At 34.6% G+C, this 26,271-nt stretch overlaps 1 protein-coding gene across 2 annotated transcripts in view; it reads left to right on the top strand.

The window, feature by feature from the left end:
- Positions 1-26,271, top strand: part of LOC126747929 (probable ATP-dependent RNA helicase DDX52) — a 349,907-nt gene that overhangs the window by 160,365 nt on the left and 163,271 nt on the right. For both annotated transcript variants that reach the window (XM_050456916.1, XM_050456911.1), the window contains exon 8: positions 12,673-12,899. In XM_050456916.1, coding sequence (XP_050312873.1) covers positions 12,673-12,899 — 227 coding nt within the window. The remainder of the gene's footprint in view (positions 1-12,672; positions 12,900-26,271) is intronic.

Below are 26,271 nucleotides of genomic sequence, written 5' to 3'. Positions count from 1 at the left end.
TATTATTAATGGGAAAAATCCCCTTGTAAGAATAATTAATACGACATCTGAAAGCGTAGATATAGACCTTTCTAAATTAGAAGTCACTGACCTTAGTCATTTTAATGCATATAAGATTGACATAGAACCCAAAAATCGTGAAATACAATTAGTAAACGAACTTAATCAAAATAATATACCGCAATTTGTAAAGCAAGATGTTTTAAATTTATATAAAGAATTTTCCGATATTTTTGCTTTAAAAAGTGACAAATTATCTGTTAACAATTTTTACACTCAACAATTAAAATTAAGTAACCCTAAACCAGTGTATATTAAAAACTATAGAACACCCCGAGTTTCAACAGATGAAATTAATCGACAAGTCGAAAAAATGCTTGATCATAACATAATAGAACCATCAACTTCAAATTATAATAGTCCGGTACTATTAGTTCCTAAAAAATCCATAATTGGACAGAAAACTTGGAGATTATGTATTGATTTTCGAGCAGTGAATAAATCGCTTATTGCAGATAAATATCCGATTAGTCGAATGGATGATATTTTAGACCAATTAGGTAGGGCTAAGTGGTTTTCAGTAGTCGACCTCATGTCAGGTTTTCATCAAATACCTCTTGACGAATCTTCTCGTGATATAACCTCATTTAGTGTCGAGAAAGGGTCTTTTAGATTTACAAGATTACCTTTTGGGTTATCAGTCAGCCCTAATAGTTTTCAACGAATGATGTCCTTTGCATTTTCGGGTATCACACCGGAGAAAGCATTTCTCTATATAGATGATTTAATCGTTATAGGTTATTCAGAACAACATCATTTAGGAAATTTAAAAAATGTTTTTGAAACATGTAGAAAATTTAACTTGAAACTAAATCCACAAAAATGCGATTTTTTTAGAAAAGAAGTTACCTTTCTAGGTCATAAAATTACAGACAAAGGCATTTTACCAGATGAATCTAAATATAATACCATAAAAAACTATCCTATTCCGAAATCTGGTGACGAAGTAAAACGATTTGTAACATTTTGCAATTACTACCGCAGATTTTACAGTATCCCAATTTTAGTAAACAATTTATTCTTACGACTGACGCATCAAATATCGCGTGTGGAGCAGTTCTCTCGCAAAACAGTAATGGTAATGAGCTACCTATTGCATATGCTTCTCGTACGTTTACTAAAGGAGAATCACACAAACCAACTATCTTAAAGGAATTAACGGCAATCCATTGGGCAATTAAATATTTTCGTTGTTATTTATATGGACAAAAATTTTTAGTTAAATCGGATCATCGACCCTTGGTTTATTTGTTCTCAATGAAAGATCCTTCTTCTAAACTCACCAGAATGCGTATAGATTTAGAGGAGTTTGACTTTGAGATAGAATATATTAAGGGTAGTGAAAATGTTGCTGCTGACGCGTTGTCAAGAATTGACTTTGAAAATGAAAGAGTATTACAGAAGCAAGCTCACAAATTTTTATTTTAACTAGGTCACGAACAAAACAACTAGTTAGTAACGCAGCAGAAAATCCAACTAAAATCCTAAATTCAATAATAGAACCTAAAATTTACGAGACATTAAATAATTATGATATATTAAAAATGCCCTTATTAAAATTCGAGCTCGAACGCAATTATGTAAAAATGTTAGTCTATTTCAGAAATAAACTAAATGTTAATGTTAATATGCCTGTCATTAATGATGATTTTGCGTTAGCGCAATTATTATCTAAGCTTGAAAAAATAGCTGATGACTGCAATTTTAAAAATATGAGACTAAGTATAAGTGATAAAATTGTTATGAGGTGCACCGTAAATAATTTTAAATATAAAGGGCAAGAAATATTAGAAAAATTAAAAATTGTACTATTTTCTCCCCCAAAGGAAATAAACGATAAAGAAGAACAGCTTAAACTTATTGAAAGATTTCATAATGACCCTTTACTAGGAGGTCATTGTGGACAAAAAAGAGTCTTAAAGAAGTTAAAATCATTTTATCGTTGGAAAAATATGTCTCGCGATGTCGCTCATTATGTTAAGAAATGTCATAAGTGTCAAGTTAATAAACCTGGTTATAAACACATTGAACCATTAACATTGACACCTACACCCCAAAAAGCTTTCGATATTGTTTGCATTGACACAATTGGTCCTTTTCAAAAATCAAATCAGGGTAATTCTTATGCTGTTACGATCCAGTGTGAACTAACAAAATATGTCGTGATGATTCCAATCCCCAATAAAGAAGCGTCAACAGTGGCTAAGGCTATTTTTGAGAATTTTATCCTTATATACGGTTCCATGAAAGAAGTCAGAACGGACGTGGGAACTGAATATAAGAATGAACTTTTTAAAAACCTTACAAATTTAATAAAAATTACCCATAAAACGTCTACTCCTTATCATAGTCAAACAATAGGTGGTTGCGAACGTAATCACCGGGTTCTTAATGAGTTTATGCGAATGTATGTAAACGAAACGCGTTTAGATCGGGATATATGGACTAAATATTTTGCATTCTGCTATAATACAACACCAAGCGCATATCATAATTATACCCCATATGAATTAATTTTTGCTAAACAAGCGGACCTTCCAGGATTTCTCAATGGTCAGGTAGATCCATTATATAATTTAGATGCGTATGATAAAGAAATACGTTTCAGATTACAAGCGGCTCATAAGAAAGCTAGGGAATTTCTTGACAAAGCAAAATGTAATCGTAAGGCATATGTTGAACCTGAATTCAACTCAATTGTTACTTAAACCAGTAGATTTAGTACTAATCACGAATGAAGATCGTCATAAACTAGATCCTTGGTATGATGGCCCTTCGACCATCATAGCTGTACAAGATCCAAATTGTGTTATAAAGGATAATAAAGGCAAAGAGTCTGTAATTCATAAAAATAGGCTTAAGAAATATGTAAACCAAATGTAAAACATAATTTCATTGTAATAATTTTAAGATTAGATTTAAGTTATTGAGCATAAGCAGTGGTAAAAACAGTGAAACAAGTATAAAAGCAAACACAGTGTATTTTGGCATTTTTCTACAAAAGTGATTTGTGTGCGGAAATAGTTCAAATGCGAAAAGCTTTAAAATAATTTTGAAAGGCAGTATAGTTAAATAATAATAATTATTATTAACGTGTGTAGCATTAATTATTTTAAATAATATAATATTGTAAAATATAAACTGGTATCTAGGTAGCTATTAGGGTAAGCAATTTTATATATTTTTTTTAAATTTTATTTTGTTTATATAGAGTACAGGTATACACTTTTGTCTTTAGATAATGCCCTTCACAAGTGGCCATAGTGAAGGTCATTCTCTAGGAAAGGGAGGTGTAAAGGATCAATAACCTTCAAAATATTTTATAAGCAAATTATATTATATTCTAGTTATAGGAAATGGTGCAATCTAAATAATATGTTGTATTGTTACCATGGGTACATTAACCTTAAATAGTTTAGTAAGCATTAGGTATTATTCCATGTATTATAATATACCAGTCCAATGACATTATGTATTTTGCTGAATAATTAATTAGGAAGTGAATTAAACAATATATGTAATATAATTGGGTATTAATAAAATGTGATTGACAGCAGCAACAAGGGACGTCTTATTTCACACACTCGAGCAAAAACAATGTCGTGAAGATGTTTCAATTGAGTGTTTGATTTGTGTCAATTTTTGCGTCGTTTCATAACCATGGATGAAACATGGGTCAATCACTTCACACCTGAGACAAAAGAACAATCAAAACAATGGACTCAAAAGGGAGAACCGGCTCCAAAGAAGGCGAAAACCGTTTCATCTGCAGGCAAGATCATGGCGTCGGTTTTTTGGGATGCGCGAGGGATAATTTTCATTGACTATCCTGAAAAGGTAAAACTATCAACGGCGAGTATTATGCGAACTTATTGCAACGTTTGAGCGAAGAAATCAAGCAAAAACGGCCGCATTTGGTTAAGAAGAAAGTGTTGTTTCATCAAGACAATGCACCAGCTCACAAATCCGTTATTGCAATGGCTAAAATTAACGAGTTAAAGTTTGAATTGCTACCTCATGCACCCTATTCGCCAGATTTAGCCCCCTCAGATTATTTTCTGTTTCCAAACTTAAAAAACTGGCTCAGTGGTTTTCCAACGATGAAGAAGTGATGTCTGCAGTTAATGGCTATTTCGAGGCGCAAGACAGTTCTTACTAACCTAACCTAATAAAAAGGGCATCGAACTTATAAAACATCGCTGGGAAAAGTAAATAGAGCTGAAAGGAGATTATGATGAAAAATAAATACATTTTTTTCCAAAACTTTCGTGTTTTCTTTCTTGGCTCGGGTACTTCTGGGACCACCCTCGTATAGGAGCAGTCGACGGGAAGCACATTAGGCTTATTAAAGCAATCCAAAGCCCATCTTTGTACTGCAACTATAAAAATCACTATTCAGTAAATTTGATGGCAGTAGCTGATGCCAATTATAACTTCATCTACGTTGTAGGAGCATATGGGAAAGATGTCGATTCAACTATTTATCCAAAATTGCTCTCTATGGAATAAATTAGAAAACGGCACACTTAATCTTCCAAAACCATCAATTATTAATGGAATTGACATTCCCATGCCTTTTGCATTTGTTGGAGATGACGCTTTCCCATTATCTAAACATTTAAACTTCCATCAAAAGAAAAACGAATATTTAACTACCGACTGTGTCGAGCAAGGACGTATGTCGAGTGCACATTTGGTATATTTGCAAATAAATGGCGAATATTTCATAGACCTTTAGACGTTGCTATGGAATCTGCTATTGATATAGTCAAAGCTTGTTGCTTACTTCACAATTTTGTACGTAATAGAGATGGATATGTCTTTGAAGATTCACTAACTGTTCCAGGATTAATGAGGCAAATTTTATGAACAAATCTGCAGGAATATACAGAGAAAAATTAAAGATTTATTTCATAAGTGAAAGTGGTCGTTTAGCATGGCAATGTAATAAAATATGATTATAAAATATAATAAAGTAATACTCACGTTTGGTTTCGTTTTCTGCTTGCAATTTATCGTCAAAATCGGAATATAGATACCTCGGCGACAACCGACGGCAACGGTCGACAAATTTGCAGTTTGCCGTTCGTGTGAGCTGTTCCATTTCAAACAATGTTTTTTACGGACGTTCTGACGACAAATTTGCAGTCCGTCAAATTTGTCGCCCGTGTGCGCCGAATCTAAGGTTACTTATGTTTACTCATATATATATGTTTACTAATATCTTGTTTGAGTAAATAATAAAAAGTAATGGAGAAAGAATGCAACCTTCGATTCGAACTTCGCCTTACAGCTGTTGATCTGCCCTAATTTGTACAGTTTGGTTCTAGTGAAAATTTGCATTTATTTGGAGGTTTCTGTCGTCTAGGCTTTAAGGATTTTCATAAGTTTTTTATGTTTTCGCTTTTTCGTAGTCTATAAAACAGGAATAAACACGAACAGAGACATTCCTGCACCTTTAAACCAACACCGGGATACTAAAAAGAGCTTCCCTCGGGCCGAAGCTGTCAGGAAAACCGTACTTTTTAAATTTGCGTCAATTGTTATACAGTGAAGACGCACAAGTTGGAACAAATTCATTTAAAATTCAGGGATGTTTTCGAAAAAAAAAAACGCTCAGAGACGTCGATTTTTTTGATGATGAATTAATGTATACATTTTTGATTTCTGCATAGAATTTTAAGTGTATTTTGTATACCATGTCTTATATCTAATGCTAACATTATTAATAAATTTGCAACTGTTTGGGTCATTTGAGCATATTCAAACATATTTTTTTAATAGTTTTTTAACAGGTATATTTGATTGTTGACACCTTGTCACCATTTAACCGCATGGAAACAGTATGTACGTAAGTGTCAAGTGCAGTTGCAAAGTTTAAAAGTATGGCGCGTTTAACTGAAAAACAAAGAATTGAAATTTTGATGATGGTAAGATATGGCGACAAGACTCGAACACAGGCCAAAGTTTGCGATCTGTTTAACAATAAGTACACGGAGAGGCCTATTACACGTGCGATAATAAGCAAAATTGAAGAAAGTTTAGAGATTTTGGTCATGTTAGAGAAAATATCTGGACTAATTTAATTAAAATTAAATTTGGTAATTTTGTAATTACATTTAATTGAATAATTTAAGATTCGCTTATTAAAATTTTTCAAACTTTGCACGAGGATTTGCCAGATTGGTCTCTTCAAAAAGTTATCTTACATTTTTTCTGTAAAATGTACAGGGATGCCAATAATTGACCCCCTTAAAATTTACGTGGGATTTCCTATGTTCCTATAATCGGTGACACCATTGTTGGTTTATCTCGTGAGCTAGATCTGCGTATTTAGCAAGTGTGTCATTTCTAGGATATTATAGGTATTTAGCACTGCTATGTCAATTAGAAAGATTTTCTTTTGGGCTTTGTTTATTAACATTATATCTGGTCTGTTTGAAGTCAGCGTCCTATCGGTCAAAACAGTTCTGTCCCAGTAGAGGCGAAAGTCCTCATTTCCAAGTACAGTTTCTGGTTTGTACTGGTAATAGGGGCAAGTTTGGCCAATTAGATGATAAAGTTTTGCCAGTTCTTGATGAATAATTTTTGCCACACAGTTATGTCGGTGCAGATATTCGGCAGCTGATAGAGATGTGCATCCTGATGTTATATGTTGAATTGTCTCCGGTACGTGCAGGAATTTTCTACATCGATCGTCGATTACTTTCTCATCTTTAGTAAAGTACTTAAGGAAATTTCTTGTCGCAATCACTTGGTCTTGTATAGCCATCATAAAGCCTTCAGTTTCAGGAAATAGATCTCCACGAGTCAACCAGTAGTTCGACGTTTCATAATCGACATGTTCGGCATTAAGTTCGTGAGGATTCTTTCCGTGTATTGCCTTCTGCTTCCATGTATTAACTTTAATGGCTGTGTGCTTTGATCTTGTTACAGCAATGTGTTCTGCTATACCTGCACGGAGATTCAAGGGTGTGTATCCGTTATCCGCTAACACCACTGCTCTATGAAGAGAAGAGGATTCCCTCATAGTGAGGAAGTATTTCTGAAGATCTGCTACTTGTTTTTTGAAGAGAAAAGAAATATCAGTTAGTCCTCTGCCACCCTTGGATCTGGGAAGAGTAAGTCTTTCGATGGCTGACTGAGGGTGGTGTGCTCGAAACGTCGTGAGGGTTGTTCTGGTCTTCCTCTCAATCTCCTCTATATTAGTCTTTGTCCACCTAATCACTCCAAAAGAATACGTTAAGACAGGGATAGCGTAGGTATTAACCGCTTTAATCATGTTCTTACCATTCAGTTTAGTTTTTAAAATTTGCTTAAGACGATTGATATATTCCTTTTGGAGGTTCTGCTTCATTTTCTTGTGCCCTGTATGGGCTGAATGATGTACGTCCAAGTACTTATAAGTTTCCCCTTCTTCCATAGCCCGAATGAGACTACCATCTTGTAATTCAAAGTTGTTGGTGTTGTGTTTACCTTTGAAAGCTGTTTGAGTTTTGAATTTATCGATACCAAAGCTCATTTTAATGTCGTGGGAAAATATTTCAATTGTTCGCAGCAATGAGTTGACATGCGTTGATGTCCCAGCGTAGACTTTGATATCATCCATGTACATTAGATGTGTAATATTATATAGGTTTTTTCCTGTTATCTTTAACGGTAAATCCATGTTGAATTTGATTAAGCATAGGGATTCCGAGCTAGACAAAACCAGAGGGGACTCAGGAAATCTCCCTGGAAAAGGCCTTGTTGTATTTTAATAGACTCAATCGCTAAAGTTTCATTTCTGCAGTTAAGATTCAACTGTGTGGTCCAGAAAGCCATCATATGTTTTAATAAATTGATAAGCGGTGGAGCGACTTCATAAATCTCAAGGAACTTAAGCAGCCAGGTGTGTGGAACATTATCGAAAGCCTTACGGTAATCTATAAAGGCGGTGTATAAGTTTCCCTGCTTCACTATTGCTTGTTCCATAATTACAGTGTCTATAAGTAACTGTTCTTTATATCCTTGAGGCCTCTTAATGCAACCCTTTTGTTCTAGAGCGATAATTCCGTGGTCTTCGCAGTGCTTATAAATTAATTTTGCAATGCATGCTGTAAGCAGTTTATAGCTTGTAGACAGGCAGGTGATATAGGCCTATATTTTACAGGATTTTCGGTAACGTTATCTTTTGGCAGCAAATATGTTAGTCCTTGCGCAATGTAAGTTGGTATTGTGGTTGGTTCCTGCAAAAATCTGTTGAAATGATGATCTAAATGTGTATGAGTGCATTTAAACCGTTTGTACCAAAAGTTATGAATTCGGTCATTACCAGCTACTTTCCAGTTGAAGGAATTCACCACTATCTGCCTCAACATCAGAAGATATTATCGGCTCGTCCATTGGTCTTAGTTCTTCCATTCTGTCAATCTCTTTTTGTATCCAGGGTGCTTCGACATTATGAGTTGTAGGTACGGACCAGATTGACTCCCAAAACTCCCTGACTTGTCGTGTAGATGGTGGTTTACCGCTGTCGTTATTGGTGACATTTCTAAGCCTCCGATAAAACTGTTTCTCGTTGTTCTGAAACAGCCTATTGGATGTTTTCAAGGTTAGATTCTTTATATCTTCGAAGTCGTTGTGCAGCAACGCTTAGTTTTTGTTTGAGAGCGTCTAAAACTTCTGCTATATTATGATTGGGAGGGTTATATGTGGCATGGGTTTTGTTTTGCCGCATAACACTCTCGACTTGCTTGGTTAACTTACTGTTTCTTTGTCCTTGAATGTAGGCGGTGCGTTAGCCAATATCTTTTCTAAGTATGGTTATTTTGTTGTTTAATCGCCTTTCCCAAGGTCGGACATGTGTAGTTTGTATCCAAGTGGTTTCGGATGATTTCTTCATTCTGATAGCGGTTACAGCTGCTGCATACAGAGCAGTATGCAGCTCATTAAAGTTGTTATGTTCTTCCAGATATTGTGGAAGGATTGCCGTATTTAATAAGTTTACCGCGATAGCAAGTTGCCTGCTGCATTTTTGCTTAAGAATACTTGGTCGCTTTATACCTGAAAATTATATCAAAGCCCCAATGAAATAACTCCTTACCTTCTCCAACTGAGTATTATCACCGAAGTCTTGGTTTTGTACTATTCAATCCGGTGATGGTGGAGTATCTGGATCTGGTTGCGCGGCTCCGGCTGGTATTGCTGCTTGAATATTATGATCTTCTTGAGGCTCAAAAGGATGGGAGGCCTCGTTCTTAAGTGCTTCTAGCAGCTCCCTTGATAGGCGTACATTATTATTATTATTACTCGCTTTTGATCGATTAGCCTTTGCTTAGATAAGTGTGCGAGATCTGGGTGTATTTCGGCAAAAGCACGTTGTAGTAACGGTCTTGTTCCTAAATCGTTTCTCCTTCGGTGATTTTGTAGTAGCAGCGCATGAGATCTGTGTTCAGTTGGTCAGTCCACTGCATACGCTGTCGGGGTTTTCCTGCTTTGGTGGTTAGTGGCTGATTTGTCACCAAAACACGGTTAGCAGGTTGAGCGACATGTTATGTTCTTGGGTGCTCACAAGTGCAGGTATAGGTCATTGTTCGTAGCGGGGTCGTCAATGGGTTGGTCGAGCGTAGGGTTCCCGCGCCGTCCTCGACTGTTACGGCGCTTGTCTGAGGCTGTGTTCTGCGTTCTTGAAAACATAATTCACGTGTAGCAGGGGGTTAGCCTGAAACACGGTGTTCTCCCTATCGCGTCAGCTTCACCCTTTGCCATCCACCGGGATGGGTTACCCGGGCTCAGGCTCTGGGAAAGTTTCCAGGGCCCACCAGCTTGGAGGTGCGATTAGGAATTGGGTAGGAGAGGCTATAAGAGTCGCTTCATTACCCCTCTGGAACCCTTATTATTATTATTATTATTATTATTATTATTATTATTATTATTATTATTATTATTATTATTATTATTATTTTTTTTTTTTTTGCCTTGCGGCAATCACACTCCCGTTTTACGGGGAACATTCACTTATCTCAGACAGCTAAGATATCAAAAGGACTAAGCTCTGAGGGGACCCTTTCCAGGTTGTCGGGCCCTGGATGGTGTTCGGTCTTCTGTACCCATGAACTTTCTGACGACCCGTGCTGTCCCCAGTAGCACCGCTTTTTGCATGTTTTTGTAGTGGTGCTCACTTAGTCCCAGTTGTTTGAGGTTCTCTACAAGGGTTTTTGATATCCAGTCTCATTATTCAGATACTCATTATTATCGGAATTGTTTGAACATGCTCCATCTCCCATTGCCGTCTGATTTGCCCTTCAAGATCTCGATATTTGATGATCTTTTTGTTGTATTTTTCTTGGAGGTTATTGTTATTAGGTATAGCAACGTCATTCAGCGTGGTTCTCCTTAGTCGCTTATCTTATTATTATTATTATTATTATTATTATTAATATTATTATTATTATTATTATTATTATTAATAATAATAATAATAATATAAAGGGGAAGAGGGGATCATTTACTTATCCCAGATATCAGAAGGATGAAGCTCTGGTGGAGTCCTTTCCATGTTATCGGACTCTGTTTTTTAACTTGATTTACAAATAATAAACTTAGACTAAAAGTACATGATATGTTTTTTAAACTAGTTGATGATATCTGCGTTTCCAGTGAACTTTCTGACGATTCGAGATGTGGATAATAGCGTCGACTTCTGCATCAGCTTATAGATGTTTTTCTTAAGGATGAGTATTTTCATGTTTTCTTTCAGGCTCTTTGGTATTACTCCTGTTGTCGACACAATAATTTGAACTGTCCACACTTCTCTCATTTCCCATTGTCTTCGTGTCTGGTGTTCTAGATCGCTGTACTTAACAATATTTTCATTATGTTTTGCTCTTAGGTTGTTATTATTGGGAATAGCTACATCAATAAGGGTTGTCTTCCTAGAAATTTTATCGATTAGGAATATGTCAGGCCTATTGCTACTTACTCGTTTGTCTGTAAGTAGAGTGCGATACCAATACAATTTGTGTTGGTCATTTTCAAGAACTGGTTCCGGCTTATAGGTATAATATTGTACCTTGGCTGCCGATAAGAGGTTTAGTTTTTCTGCGAGCTCTTGATGCAGTATCTTTGCAACTAGACCATGTCGTTCTTTATATTTTGTAGGTGCAAAAGTTTTGACATCCACCGGTGACTGAATAAACTCCGTTTTCTCACATCCATACCTACATCAGTCACTTTGTACCGTCGGGTCACCTACTACAAACTTTAAATAATTTCTTGTTGGTATTACTTGATCCTGAAGAGCCACAAAAAGCCAATCAGTTTCCGGGAAAAGCTGTCCCGAAGTCAACAAGTAGTTCGACGCCGCTATGTCGACATACTCTTGTTGAACCTCGTGAATTTGCCTTCCATGTAGTGGTTTTCCTATGCAAGCTTGCATTATTTTTGCTCGGTGCAATGGTGTATGGGCAGCTCAAGCTCCTGTAGTTTAAGTGGTGTTGAGTCGTCTGCTTCACATACGGCACGATGCATAATGTGTGATGTTTCAGCCTTTCTCAAGAAAAAGGAACGCAAATTACTAATTTGCTGAGTTAGCTGCTTCTCTATGTGGGTCATTCCTCTTCCTCCCTTATGTCGAGGTAGCGTAGTTCGTTCTACGGCACTCCGCGGGTGACGATTATTGGCTTTTACTTATATTATTATTATTCTGTTTCAGCTCGCTGATAGCGGTGTTGTCAATTTCATCGGACTAAAGGCAAGATGAATTTTGCTATGGTAGATTTAGGAACTTTTGAACAATGTTGCATGTATTCAGTATAACAGATTTCTGAATAGTGACAATCGTCCAGAAGGAAAGACCCAATGCGTTAAGGTTTTTGGACACTGTTAAAGGGACAATTCCAGTGGATGAAATAACTAGAGGGAGTATATGTACATTATCTTGCCTCCATTGTTGTTTTATCTCGTGAGCTAGATCTGCGCATTTAGCAAGCTTAGTGTGTGTCGTTTCTAGGACATGATTGGTATTTGGCACTACTATGTTAATTAGAAAGGTTTTCTTTTGGGCTTTGATTATTAAGATTATATCTGGTCTATAACGGTCAAAACAGTTCTGTCCCAGTAGAGGCGAAAGTCGTCATTATTATTGTTATTATTATTAATTAAAAAAAATAGCAAGTTTACTTACTTTGATTAAAAAAACTATTTTCCTACTAAAGTCTCATCATAGCCAACATTGACATCGAGACAAAATATTTTTTTATTAGTTTCGTATACAATTTTCTAAATCCTACTTTTACATTTAAAACCATCAAATATTTAACCTGAAAAATGACTCCTATCTATAAAGCACGCATACCTCAAACGAACACGATGCTCCCTTTAAAAACAACCTAAATTTGCACCCTTCAAAATACGGTTAAGCTGAATACCGAAGAGGCCTTAAATCCAGCATGCAAGGAGGGGGTCCATTTTCATCACGTGGACGATTTGTTTTGCTTAAACCCCGAAACCGACCCTTCACTTTTCACCAAGGGAGCACCGGAAAATAATGATCCAATTTGCCCTCTTAACCTTTCGTCGGCTCGAAATGATAATTCTTTTCTTGTGGAAAATGAAATGTTTTTTTTTCAGCGGGACAACGTAGTGAAATGCTTCCGAGAGGGTAAAATCTGGGTGCTAATCTGTACCGAGCTGATGGCCAGAGGGATCGATTTTAAAGGGATTAATTTAGTTATTAACTATGACTTTCCACCCTCGGCGATCTCTTATGTTCATAGGATAGGACGGGCTGGACGTGCGGGGAGACGAGGTCAAGCAGTCACTTTTTTCACCGAAGAAGACACCCCTCTGCTCCGCAGGTGAGTTAATTTGTTTTAATTACTATCTGGATAATGCAGAACGTGTCTGAGTTGACGAATTACCTCACGTTTTAGTATTAATGTGGCTTGTGAATAGTGTACGTCACCCCTCTGTTAGTTGGGGAAAGATATTAAGAACGACATGTCTTGGGGGTAATTTCTCTGTGTGAGTTATTAGAGGTTTTTGGGGTAGGTAGGAAGTAATTACCATGCGTCTGTTTAATTGGAAAGTTGGGATTGGATTTATTTTCGAGGCGGTAGTTTTAGCTGAAATATTAATAAATTTGTTCTCAGTTTACATGTTTAAAAGCCCATATTCTTAAGAGGCCTCCGGGCACTCGCAAAACGCGTTTTCATTTGGAAGGCTTATTATTAAAGAAAGGCTATACATTAATAAAAGTTATTATTATTATTATCATTAATAAAAGTTGTTTTAAATTACTTAAAGAATATAGGAAAGTCAATATTTTTACACCGCTACCTTAAACTGTTACCTGTTGGGGGGTTAATCGATAGAATGGACTGTTTAATAATTAGTAAAAATACCAATAGGTATACTTGACTGGCTAATTATATTAAATTAACACGTCATGACAGTGAAGCTCAAAAGCTATATTAAGACTAAAACTATAACAAAATAATCGCATAGAAAATCAAAAGGTCATACTAAGCACAAAATAATGGTTGAGCCAAACGCAGGGACAACGGCAGCATTGTCGGCTTTATTATTTGAGTCTATTAGACTTAATTTATGACTTAAAGCTCGAATCTGATGCCGCCAGTTTTGCATAACAGCAAATGTCAATAAACCAAAAACTAATAATTCTTCATACTCCCCGCTTTGGACGATCATAATCGTTCAAAGTTCAAAACAAAATAACGTCAAAATTGTCAATGAACAACAGTCACTATCGGGAATATCCGCACATACTAACTCCTAGAAACACCTCTCTGCAACTGGTAAGGGACAAATTTTCGAAACACCCCGTTTTAAAATACCAGAGGAAGTCTTTATCAAAACGACTCGTATCACCTTGTCCTCTCCTGGATGGGTATCCGTGACTCTTCCTAAATTCCACTTACAGGGGGGCAAATTGTCATTTTTAATCAGCACAAGGTATCCAATTTTGATATCATGGTCTGACTTGTGCCATTTTTTACGCTGCTGCAGATGATTTAAGTACATCTTAGACCAGTGTTTCCAAAAACCATGTAGCAATTGTTGGATTAACTGATATCTGGAAAGCTGGTTTATTTTGACATCTTCTCCAAATAGTGGGTCAGGAACGGTATTTAATTCTCTTCCAATTAAAAAATGTGAGGCGGTTAAAGGATTAATATCATTGGGATCTGAAGAAATGGCATAGAGAAGACGTGAATTTAACGTGGATTCAACCTGCACAAGAAATGTAGAAAATTCTTCATACGTCAAAAGTGTTTCACCAATGACTCTATTTAAATGAAATTTTACGCCCTTTATGTTGCTTTCCCATTAACCACCAAAGTTAGGAGTGTTTGGGGGAATAAAGTGCCATGTAATCCCATGAGATGCTAATGAACTCACAATCTCATCCTTAGAATTCAATAGATAATCGTATAACTGTTTTAATTATTTTTGTGCATTCACAAAATTCGACCCATTATCGGAATAATAAATATGTTGTGGTTTACCACGTCTTGAACAAAACCTGCGAAGTGCTGCCACAAAAGCTTCAGTTGTTAACGAACTTACTAATTCTAAATGAACAGATTTTGTACAAAAACATATAAATAGACAAATATAAGCCTTATATGTTTTGCAGCCCCTACCCTTTCTGTCTTTTAAAATAAAAGGGCCTGCATAGTCTAAGCCTGTGATAAAAAATGGTGGATAAACATTAACACGATGCTCTGGGAGGTCTGCCATAATTGAAGTAATATTTTTTGGCTTAAATCTAAAACATTTCATAGAGTTTTTAACTATCCCTTTAGCAACAGACATTCCTGCTATTATCCAATATTCCTGTCTAACAGTAGCTATTAAGAACAAAGGGGAGGAGAAAGTAAACTCAAAGTCCAAGTTTCATAATCAAGCGTCTATTTAAAAGTTACGCGTTTCGCCGCATTAGGGCATCATCAGACCTAAGTAAAATTAACAAAATTAAATAATACGGAGCAGAACGCTAATTAACAGAAAAGACATACCTATCTAAATACAAAAAACTGGACACTGACTCACACTAACATAAAAATAAAATAAAATAAGTTTATACCATCGTGTATCGTTATTGACTAAAATATGAATTTTAAAACGCCAAATATCACATCCAGTAAATTCTTTACATATTATTTTATAAAGAATGAAAACAAATACAATTATGAAAGAAAAAAAAATATACAAAAAGGTTTTTCAAAAAACATAGGGATCGAACCAGAGACCATTGGATCTAAAGTCCGAAGCATATACCTTGTCGCCAAACCGGGGTAATGATGTAGCATGCGAGTAATTACGTTATATGAGACAAGATTAAAATTTTTTATTGGAGATTATTTAAAATGAGATTAGGTTCGAAATTAAAGATATCATTGACACAATTTAATATTGGGCTTCTCTTAGCTCTTGTAATCTCCAGCTTTTCGAGGAGATCTAGTTTTTTACCCTTTCCACACTCATGTAATATAGTTACATCATCCGACACCGAAAAGTTATGACCAGTCGATAAAAGGTGATTTGCAAAGGCTGACTTTGTTTCTTTAATATCGGTGTCCTTACAATTGTTGAAAAGACTTATATGTTCTTTCACCCTAGTGGAAATTCTTCTACCAGACTGACCAACATACACAACGGAACACTCACCACAATTCAAAGAATACACCCCAGATTTTAAAGTTTGCTCCATTTTATCCTTTGTGTTTATCAAGTGCTTTTTCAAAGTGTTTCATTTTCAGCCCATGAAGAAAATATTCTAAGTCATAACTTAAAATTTAATTTTTCGCATAAAGTTGATTTAAAAATTAGAGAAACGCTAGCCGTCGAGGCTGAAAATATCTTACAAACTACAGATATTACCAACAAAAATATCCTTAGAGCAAATATTATTTCTCTCTTAAATTCTAAATTGGACAAAAACAAAACTTTTAATTATAATGGTAAGCACTTAAAATCCTTAAAAACTAAAATTGAACAACATGTCTTGATTGTCACTAAGGCCGATAAAGGATCTTGCTTAGTCATTATGAAACGCACAGATTATGTGAATAGGGTTGTGGATTTTCTCGATACCGATGAGTTTCAACCTTTGACTCACACAACTTCATTTTTTACAAAAATGAAGGGTGTTCTCGATAGATCTTTATTAATCTTGGAGTTTTTTAATATTAGAAAGGAGGCTCTTTATCATATGAACCCTAAAACTCCTCTCCTTTACGGGCTACCTAAAGTTCATAAAGAAGGACAGCCAATTAGACCAGTGGTATCTTTTGTGGATTCTCCTTGCTATAAACTATCTTCATGGTTGAATGGGGTTTTGAGAGAGGTAACAGGCTTTCGAAGTTGTTTTTCCACTAAGAATTCCGTCGAATTTGCTAATTTTTTAAAAGGCATATACAGGGTGATTCATTAATATTGCACGAAAATGAAATGCCGGTTTTTTTGGGTTAAATTATGACGAAAAGTTCCTATAAACATATGTCCGAAAGTGCTTCGTTTCCGAGATACAGGGTGTTCAAATTTTCTTAAAAAATCGATTTTTTATTAATATCTAAGAAATGCCTTTGCTGTTTGCAATGTCATTCACACCATTTCTGGATATCTTAATGATGTATCTTTTTGACATATGACAGTTGATTTGTTATTCCAGGGACGTGCCCACGGGGTAAGCGGGTTAGGTTTTTTGTACAAAAAATAGCACCTAGTAGATTTTTTGAACCTCCTGTACATTTTTTGGATGACGCAACTAAAGATGGAATTGTTTCAACTCTTGGGTGTTTTTCGTATCTCCCTCCGTTTTCGATAAAAAAATTAAGAATTGCTTTTTTGCATCCCTCTGTAAAAATACAAGTAAATGCTTTTAAATCACGCGAAAGCAAAGAAATAATTTTCTTCCTAAAATGTAATACTTACCTATTCATAGTGTCGAATATCAAGTACAGCATTAACAACTGCTGATCTAAAAAATACTGCGGAATGTTGAAATTGTAAATACGTATTAAACAAAATTTAGTAAATACTATTATCGTTTTAGTTTTTGTCGCATTCTTTTCGTTGCTTTGAAAATGCAATAAATAAAATACCAGTTCATTTAACATTACTAGGTGTGGCTCAGTGATAAGGTGTTGTTTTTTTCCTGTCAAGTAGAAAATTTCCTCATTTTTGTCTAAAATGGAGTACACTTATAGTGAAATGTGCGATATGCACTTTGTGTATGGTCTTGCTAATGGTAATTCACAAGCAGCGAGGCGTATTTACGCGGACAAATACCCTAACCGAGTACTTCCTCATAGTCAAATGTTTACTCGCCTCCATCAACGTCTCAGAGAAAGTGGAAGTTTTAAAAAACTTACAGTCGACAATGGACGACCCCGCACAGTTGCAACCGCAGAAGCTGAAGAAGCAGTGCTCCACGAAATCGAGGATAATCCTTCAACGAGTACAAGACAGATTGCTGCCACTTTAAACATTAGTCAGCCAACAGTGTTTAGAATACTGAAAAATCAGCTTTTGTACCCGTATCACATCCAGCGGGTACAAGCACTTTTGCCAGACGACTATCCTCATAGAGTGGCTTTCTGTCGATGGTTACAACAAAACATTGTAGAAAATCCTCCTTTTTTATCAAAAATACTTTTCACGGACGAAGCTAATTTCTCCAGGAATTCGATAATGAATTTCCATAATAATCACATTTGGGCAGATGAAAATCCACATGGAATAAGTGAAAGTCGCCATCAACACCAATTTTCACTGAATGTTTGGGTTGGAATCATTGAAGACCACTTAATTGGTCCTTTCTTTTTGCAACAAAGGTTAAGTGGAGAAGTGTATCGGCGTTTTCTTCAAGAGGAGTTGCCAACACTATTAGAAAACGTCCCGCTTGACTTAAGGTACCAAATGTTTTTCATGCATGATGGCGCTCCGGCGCATTTCAGCTTAATTGCTCGACAGTATTTAGATAGAGTATATCCCAATCGTTGGATAGGTCGTGGAGGTATACAACCCTGGCCTGCGCGATCTCCCGATCTAAATCCAAAAGATTTTTTCCTCTGGGGCCACCTCAAGCAATTAGTTTATACCACCCCCATCGAAAATGTTGAAGAATTAAGAAATCGTATTATTGCAAATTGCGATATTATTCGAAACACGCCAGGGATCTTTGAACGTGTTCGCCAGTCAATGCGTCGCAGGACAGACGCATGCATTGCAGTTGGAGGAACTCATTTTGAACAACTCTTATAGCGTACGTTTCTTAGTCCATAGCTTTTCATTACCTTCATCAATTTACTAATGTTTATTCTAAGAATTTAATTAATGTACCTAAGTTTAATTAAAACTATTTTTCAACAGGTAGTACAGTTAATGTCATGTCAAAATTCCAAATTACCGTATTTACTATTCTTCACCCTGTAAATCGATAAGTAGGCATTTTATTATGTTTATTCAAGTTTTTTCAAACGTTTGCATTAAACTAATTTTTTTATCGAAAACGGAGGGAGATACGAAAAACACCCAAGAGTTGAAACAATTCCATCTTTAGTTGCGTCATCCAAAAAATGTACAGGAGGTTCAAAAAATCTACTAGGTGCTATTTTTTGTACAAAAAACCTAACCCGCTTACCCCGTGGGCACGTCCCTGGAATAACAAATCAACTGTCATATGTCAAAAAGATACATCATTAAGATATCCAGAAATGGTGTGAATGACATTGCAAACAGCAAAGGCATTTCTTAGATATTAATAAAAAATCGATTTTTTAAGAAAATTTGAACACCCTGTATCTCGGAAACGAAGCACTTTCGGACATATGTTTATAGGAACTTTTCGTCATAATTTAACCCAAAAAAACCGGCATTTCATTTTCGTGCAATATTAATGAATCACCCTGTATATACCAGACAATGCAATGTTAATTTCCTTAGATGTGAAAAATCTTTTTCCCAGTATACCACCCACTGACTGCATTGAACTAATGGAATCTTTACTGGGAAATTCTAATCTACCCAGGCTGATTTCTTCAGACTTAATTTGCCTACTAAAAACTGTTTTGGATCAAAACTTTTTTAAATTCAATGGCAAAATGTATACACAGAAGGCTGGCTTAGCCATGGGATCATGCCTTTCCCCTTTTTTAAGTGAAGTTTTTATGAACAACTTGGAGTGCAAAATTATGAACAGTTCTTTCGCCGATCATATAATAGCATATAAACGATATGTGGACGACATTTGTATTGTTTGGGGAGGCAATGACGATCAATTGTCCACCTTCTTAAATTTTACAAACAGTCTACATAGTAGAATTTCATTTACCTTAGAAAAGGAGCACAACAAAAGTTTGCCTTTCTTAGACCTCTTGTTAACCAGGAATAATAATAAAATCGAATTCGATATATACAGGAAACCATACACAACTGACAACATCATACAATTCACTTCTAACTCACCACATACCTACAAGTTTGCTTCATTTAACTCTTTATTATATAGGATGTTCACCCTTCCTCTATCCAAGGAATCTTTTTATAAAGAATTTAACATAATAAAGCAGCTTGCAGTTAATAACGGTTTTCCACTTTCTACCATAAATAAACTTTTTTTCGTATACATGAATAAATATAAATTCTCCTACCACATCTTACACTCCAGTTCTTTAAATCTTAACAAATTCAGATCTTTAACATTTTTTGGTTCAATATCTCTCCAACTTGCAAAACTCTTTAAAAATAATCTTAATCTTTCAATAGCTTTTAAAACTGCAAACACTTTGAAAAAGCACTTGATAAACACAAAGGATAAAATGGAGCAAACTTTAAAATCTGGGGTGTATTCTTTGAATTGTGGTGAGTGTTCCGCTATGTATGTTGGTCAGTCTGGTAGAAGAATTTCCACTAGGGTGAAAGAACATATAAGTCTTTTCAACAATTGTAAGGACAACCGATATTAAAGAAACAAAGTCAGCCTTTGCAAATCACCTTTTATCGACTGGTCATAACTTTTCGGTGTCGGATGATGTAACTATATTACATGAGTGTGGAAAGGGTAAAAAACTAGATCTCCTCGAAAAGCTGGAGATTACAAGAGCTAAGAGAAGCCCAATATTAAATTTTGTCAATGATATCTTCAATTTCGAACCTAATCTCATTTTCAATAATCTCCAATAAAAAAATTTAATCTTGTCTCATATAACGTAATTACTCGCATGCTACATCATTACCCCGGTTTGGCGACAAGGTATATGCTTCGGACTTTAGATCCAATGGTCTCTGGTTCGATCCCTATGTTTTTTGAAAAACCTTTTTGTATATTTTTTTTTCTTTCATAATTGTATTTGTTTTCATTCTTTATAAAATAATATGTAAAGAATTTACTGGATGTGATATTTGGCGTTTTAAAATTCATATTTTAGTCAATAACGATACAAGATGGTATAAACTTATTTTATTTTATTTTTATGTTAGTGTGAGTCAGTGTGCAGTTTTTTGTATTTAGATAGGTATGTCTTTTTTGTTAATTAGCGTTCTGCTCCGTATTATTTAATTTTGTTAATTTTACTTAGGTCTGATGATGCCCTAAAGCGGCGAAACGCGTAACCTTTAAATAGACGCTTGATTATGAGACTTGAACTTTGAGTTTCCTTTCTTCTCCCCTTTGTTCATATACTTAAGTCTCTTTGGGAATGATGGATGATTATTTTGAAGTAGCTAATAAGAGCTGGGGACCTGCATGATGTAATTCTAAATGCTTGTGTCTTAAAATCAATTTACTTATAATATGCCTTTTATCTAATAATAAAGGATGCTTTGCATCAAAACTCAAGGCGGATTTTCTCAATCTTCCACCAACTCTTAATAGCTCTTGTTCATATAAAAATGGTGCAAGTGAAACTAATCTATTTTCTTTAGGTAAAACTTTACCATTTTTTAAAAGGTAAATTTCATGCGAAAAACTTTCCTGTTGAGCTAACTTAACTATAACTATAACTATTTTATAATAACAATTTCGCCCTTTGAAATTCATATGCAGTAATTGCACTACCTAATACTTTATTTTCAACAGTATTTAAAATACAAACCTTTAAATTTGAAATAAATCTAGAAACATAAGCAATTACACGAACAAGAACACTGAACTTTGAATACCTTTCAAATAAATAATTCAAATTATTTTTCACGCAATCTAAACTTGTAAAATCCTTTTTAAACTCACTAGTGTCACTAATATTATTTAAATCTGGAACACTCGGTTTTACAAAATTAGTTGACAAAAATTCTGGACAATTAAACCATAGTTTGCAATCTTGCAATTTGTTTGGCATTATACCTCGACTTCCAATATCTGCAGGATTTTCAAGTGTATTGACATAATTCCAATTTCTGATGTTTGATTGCAGCTGGATCTCTGTTACACGATTTCTAACAAAATCCTTTAGTTTAATCGATTCCGTGTTCAACCAATATAGAACAATCTGAGAATCACACCAATAAAACACATTATTACACTTAAAAGTAACTGAATTTAACACTGTTTTCATTAGTCGAATCAAAAGCAAACATCCACATAACTCCATTCTAGGAATTGTCAAGGATTTAACTGGTCCTACTTTAGTTTTAGCGCAAATGAGACTTACTCTAATATTACCAAATAAATCCACGCATCTTGCAAACACAGTAAGCCTTATTTGACGCATCACTGAATCCATGCAAATCTATTAACATTGGATTATCACATAAAATAAATCTGGGTATTTTGACTTCATTTAAAGATTCAAGAGTAGATTGAAATTTAACCCACTGTTTACTCAAATCGTGTGGAACTGTTGAATCCCAATCAATCTTAAGATTCCACAACGATTGTATCATAATTTTGACTAAAATAATGCAACAACTAGCTAATCCTAATGGATCATAGATCCTTGCGATAGTTGAGAGCATTATTCTCTTTGTAACCACTGGGGAAGTATTATTAATCTTAACATTAAAACTGAATACATCTAATTTACTTGCCCATTGGATACCAAGAGTCTTAATACATTCATGGTCTCCTAAATTCAATACCTTTAAAGGATCTAAATTGTCCTTATAGTGCTTCAAAAATTGCTCATTATTTGAAGACCATTTTCTCAAATGAAAAGAAGCTGACCCAAGTATATCTTTTATTTCAATAGCTTCATCACAAATTTCAATAGCTTCATTAACATTTGGAAATCCACTTATCAGATCATCCACGTACATATCTCTCGTAATGATCTCAGATGCTTTACCAAACCTCTCTTGACTTTCAGCTGCTAATTGTTTAATACATCGTATTGCTAAAAACGGAGCTCTTGCTGTACCGTAAGTCACCGTATTTAACTTATAAATCAAAAGATGGATCATCTCGCCATAATATTTTATGCATACATTTGTCATCTTCGTGTAATGAAACAATTCTATACATTTTACTGATGTCCGCAACAACTACGATCGGATGTTCTCTAAATCTTGACAAAATATTCATGATGTCATTCTGAATAGCTGGACCGGAATACTGAATACTATTGAGAGAAGTTCCATTCGTGGAAACTGCCGATCCATCGAAAACCACACGAAGTTTCGTAAGAGTCAAGTTCTGGATTTTTATCAATTGACATGTGATTTAAATTAATATATTCGTAAATAAATTTAGAATATTCCAATTTAAAATTATCATTGTTATGATATTTATTTTCTAATCGTAAAAATCTTTTAATAGCCAATTGCTTAGTTTCACCGATAGTTGAAGGATTTTCCTTCCATCAGGGCACCTTTACTACAAATTGACCAATCTCATTTCTAGAAAAGTTCTTTTGAAAATGGTCCTCGCAGTATAAATCTTCACTTGACCTCATATCACAAACAATGTTTGGCTCTTCTGTTAACCAAAACCTTTGTAAATCATTATAATTAAATTCATTATCCATCTTTGAAATAAAATGACATTTTACATTATGAGTAACATTCTGAAGCAGTGACAGTTTACCTGACGCAATATACCCAAATGCCGAATTTTGAAAAATTGGCATGTTTTTACCTAAAACAATTTTTCCATATAATAAAATGTCTCAAAATACACTTGCATCAATCAACATGTCAATCCTACCACTCTTATTAAAACAATCGTCAGCTAACAACAAGCTATCTGGAATTTTCCATTTCGAAGTATCAAACGTAAAGGCCGGTAAATCATCGGTTATCTTTGGTACTACATAACAAGTCACATTAGTAGAAAATTCATTATATCTAGAAGAAATCTTAACATGACATTTTTTATTTAAATAAGATGAAGAACCGTTAATTCCTACAGAAGTATTAGTATTCTGCATCGCTAATCTAAGCAAATCACAAAGCTCAGCACTTATAAAACACGATTGACTTCCTAAGTCTAGCAGTGCTCGAACCACTTGAAACTGACCATCTTTATTATACACTTTAATCTTGGCAGTATTCAATAAAACATATTGATCCGAATCATTTTTAACTTTATTTGCAAATGAAAGCGTTGGAAAATTATCTAAAATCTGAACATCTTCCTTTAATCTAATTCCTTAACATCACGCTTTTCCTCGTGCAATAACGAACCATGTTTTTTCCAGCAAACCCTGCAACCAAAACGCTTGCAATTATACACAAAATGACCAAAGCATAGGCAATTTAAATAATATAATATATAACTTTAATTCCTTAATTTTATTCCAACGATCAGCAATAGATAATTGTAAAAAATTCTTACAATCATAAATCAAATGATCCTGTTTGCACAAGTTACAAGAAACAACATTCTTTGAATCTTTAATAAAAAAAGACTTCTTATGAAAATGCAGACTTGTGATTCATGTCTAATGTTTCTAAAAAATTGGCTCTTTTACTTAAAAATTCAAAAAATTCATCTAAAGGCAATGTTTGATCTACCTTTATCATTTCCCACTCTCTAATCGTAACTTTATCTAATTTACCAGAAATCAAAAAAATTATCATTGCATCCCAATGTTCTGTTGGCAAGTTCAAAACCTTAAGAGATCTTAAATGTTTTTTAACCGTATCAATAATATCCCTAAGACCCTTAGCAGATTCTTTATTACACTGGGGAATTTCAAAAATCGCTTTCATGTGGTTATTTACTAACAATCTAGAATTATTATATCTATCACACAATGCTTGCCAAGCTATTTCATAATTTTCCGCTGAAAATCCTAAACTCTCTATAATCGACCTAGCCTCACCAGTAAGATTATCCCTTAAATGATGATATTTTATAATATTTGGCAACCTTGCATTATTGTGTACTAAAGCTTCAAACGTATCTTTAAATTCTAACCACCTAAGAAAATCTGAATTAAATGTGGGAATGTGAATGTCCTTTACTTAATTTTATCAATATCTAAATCTAATCTAGGTTCATTATGTTGCTGAACCAAAAATCTTTGTTGATTATCAACACTTATACTACTATTACTCAGTGGCGAAGCGTGAACTTTTTTTTCGGGTAGACAAACAATAAAAATCGTTAATTAGAAAAAAATGTGTATTCAATATTATTCACTTTAATGAAATACAAAATGAAAGTGTATGAAATATTAACTCAAAGAGGAAAATTATGTAGTGATATAAAAAAGAAATAAATAATTACTACTAGCATAAAAAGATAGATAAAAATAAATACTACTTACAAAAAAACACAACTAAAATACAATTGCCAATATCGAACAGTCGTTCATAAATAAACACTAAAAAAACCTTTTCTATACACCCAAAAATAAAAATACTAATTATTAAATTACTATAGCACGCGCCCCCACCAAATGCAGACAAAACTGAAGATGTATTGCGGCCGACCAGATCAAGCGTGTCCATAAACAATAACCCTCAACAGCATAATAAAATAGCTGGTCGACTTCGATAGACAAAAGCTCGAATGTCTTCCCCGCGAGTAAATTTTGCATACGTAATAGGCTAAATGCGGCCGGACCTCTGTAGCCTGCTTGATGCATATTTGGTTCGATATGCTCCAAATTTCGGAAGACAAATATCAATGTGTCTTCCTGGGGCTCGTATACATTAATTGGGTGTCAGCCCTGTATTTTTATCTTAATCGGTGCGGCAGGCGGGGCGCGCCTTCGGATTAATCATGTTTAGATACTATATAATAATAGTAAGGATAGCGACTACGTTCTGTGTTATTTTTTTAAATTTTAATTTAACAATTACATGAAATAATTACGTGATAAATTAATGAGAAATAACTGGATAATTTTGGGTAGACAGTGTCTACCTTGTCTACTCGTACGCTTCGCCACTGCTATTACTTCCTTCAAGCCCTTTCAAAATTGCTTTTCCATATGCCAGACCTCTCAACAAACATGACTCTAAATTTTCCCTATATTCATGTTCCTTGTTTAAATCATTCAATACGCAATTCATTTCAATTTCCAATTGCACATCTTCAAAATCTTGAGAAATCTATTCCGCCTTTTCAATGTTTAATTGAATTTCTAAAATCTGTTCATTTGTTAATTGATTTACTGGAATATCTCTAATCGAATCTATAAATCTATTAAATGTATGCACACGTTGCTCTACAATGGTTCTTTTTCTAAAAAACTTTTATAAATCGGGCACATCCGCAGGCGTGTTAGAGCTTGCGACGTTACCGCTATTATCAGCAACATATTTATTTTTACCTTCTTGTGGGGCCATCTTACTTTAATCACGTAATCAATTAATCAAATATATATAATCACTCAAACACGCGAGTAAGGGAACAAAAGGATAATCAAATCAATTATTAAAATATAATTTAATAAGTAATTAGGCCACTCCTAATTTTAGGATTTACTAATCGCACTTAATCAAAATCAATCATATAAAAACACAGAAAACCAATGCATAATCATTAATCAAAAATCCATAAATAATTTTAAATCTTAAATTCACCTTAAACACAAATTAATCCAGGCGAACAATTGTTAAATCAACTTTAAACCAAAAATCTAGGTCAAATCAAATCAATAAATAAGTGACTGTCAGCATAAATTCAATAATCAAAACATTCAAAATTCTTCCCATCAAAAATAGTCCCTACGTGAATCACTTCTGACTCATGTATATGTATTTAAAAATCCTGTGCAAATTAAATCCACACAAATACAACAAATTAAGGACTAG

This window comes from Anthonomus grandis, chromosome 2 (assembly GCF_022605725.1).
Source record: "Anthonomus grandis grandis chromosome 2, icAntGran1.3, whole genome shotgun sequence".
Lineage (NCBI taxonomy): Eukaryota > Metazoa > Arthropoda > Insecta > Coleoptera > Curculionidae > Anthonomus > Anthonomus grandis.
The sequence above is the reverse complement of the archived record's forward strand: the minus strand, read 5'-3'. Positions and strand labels throughout refer to the sequence as shown.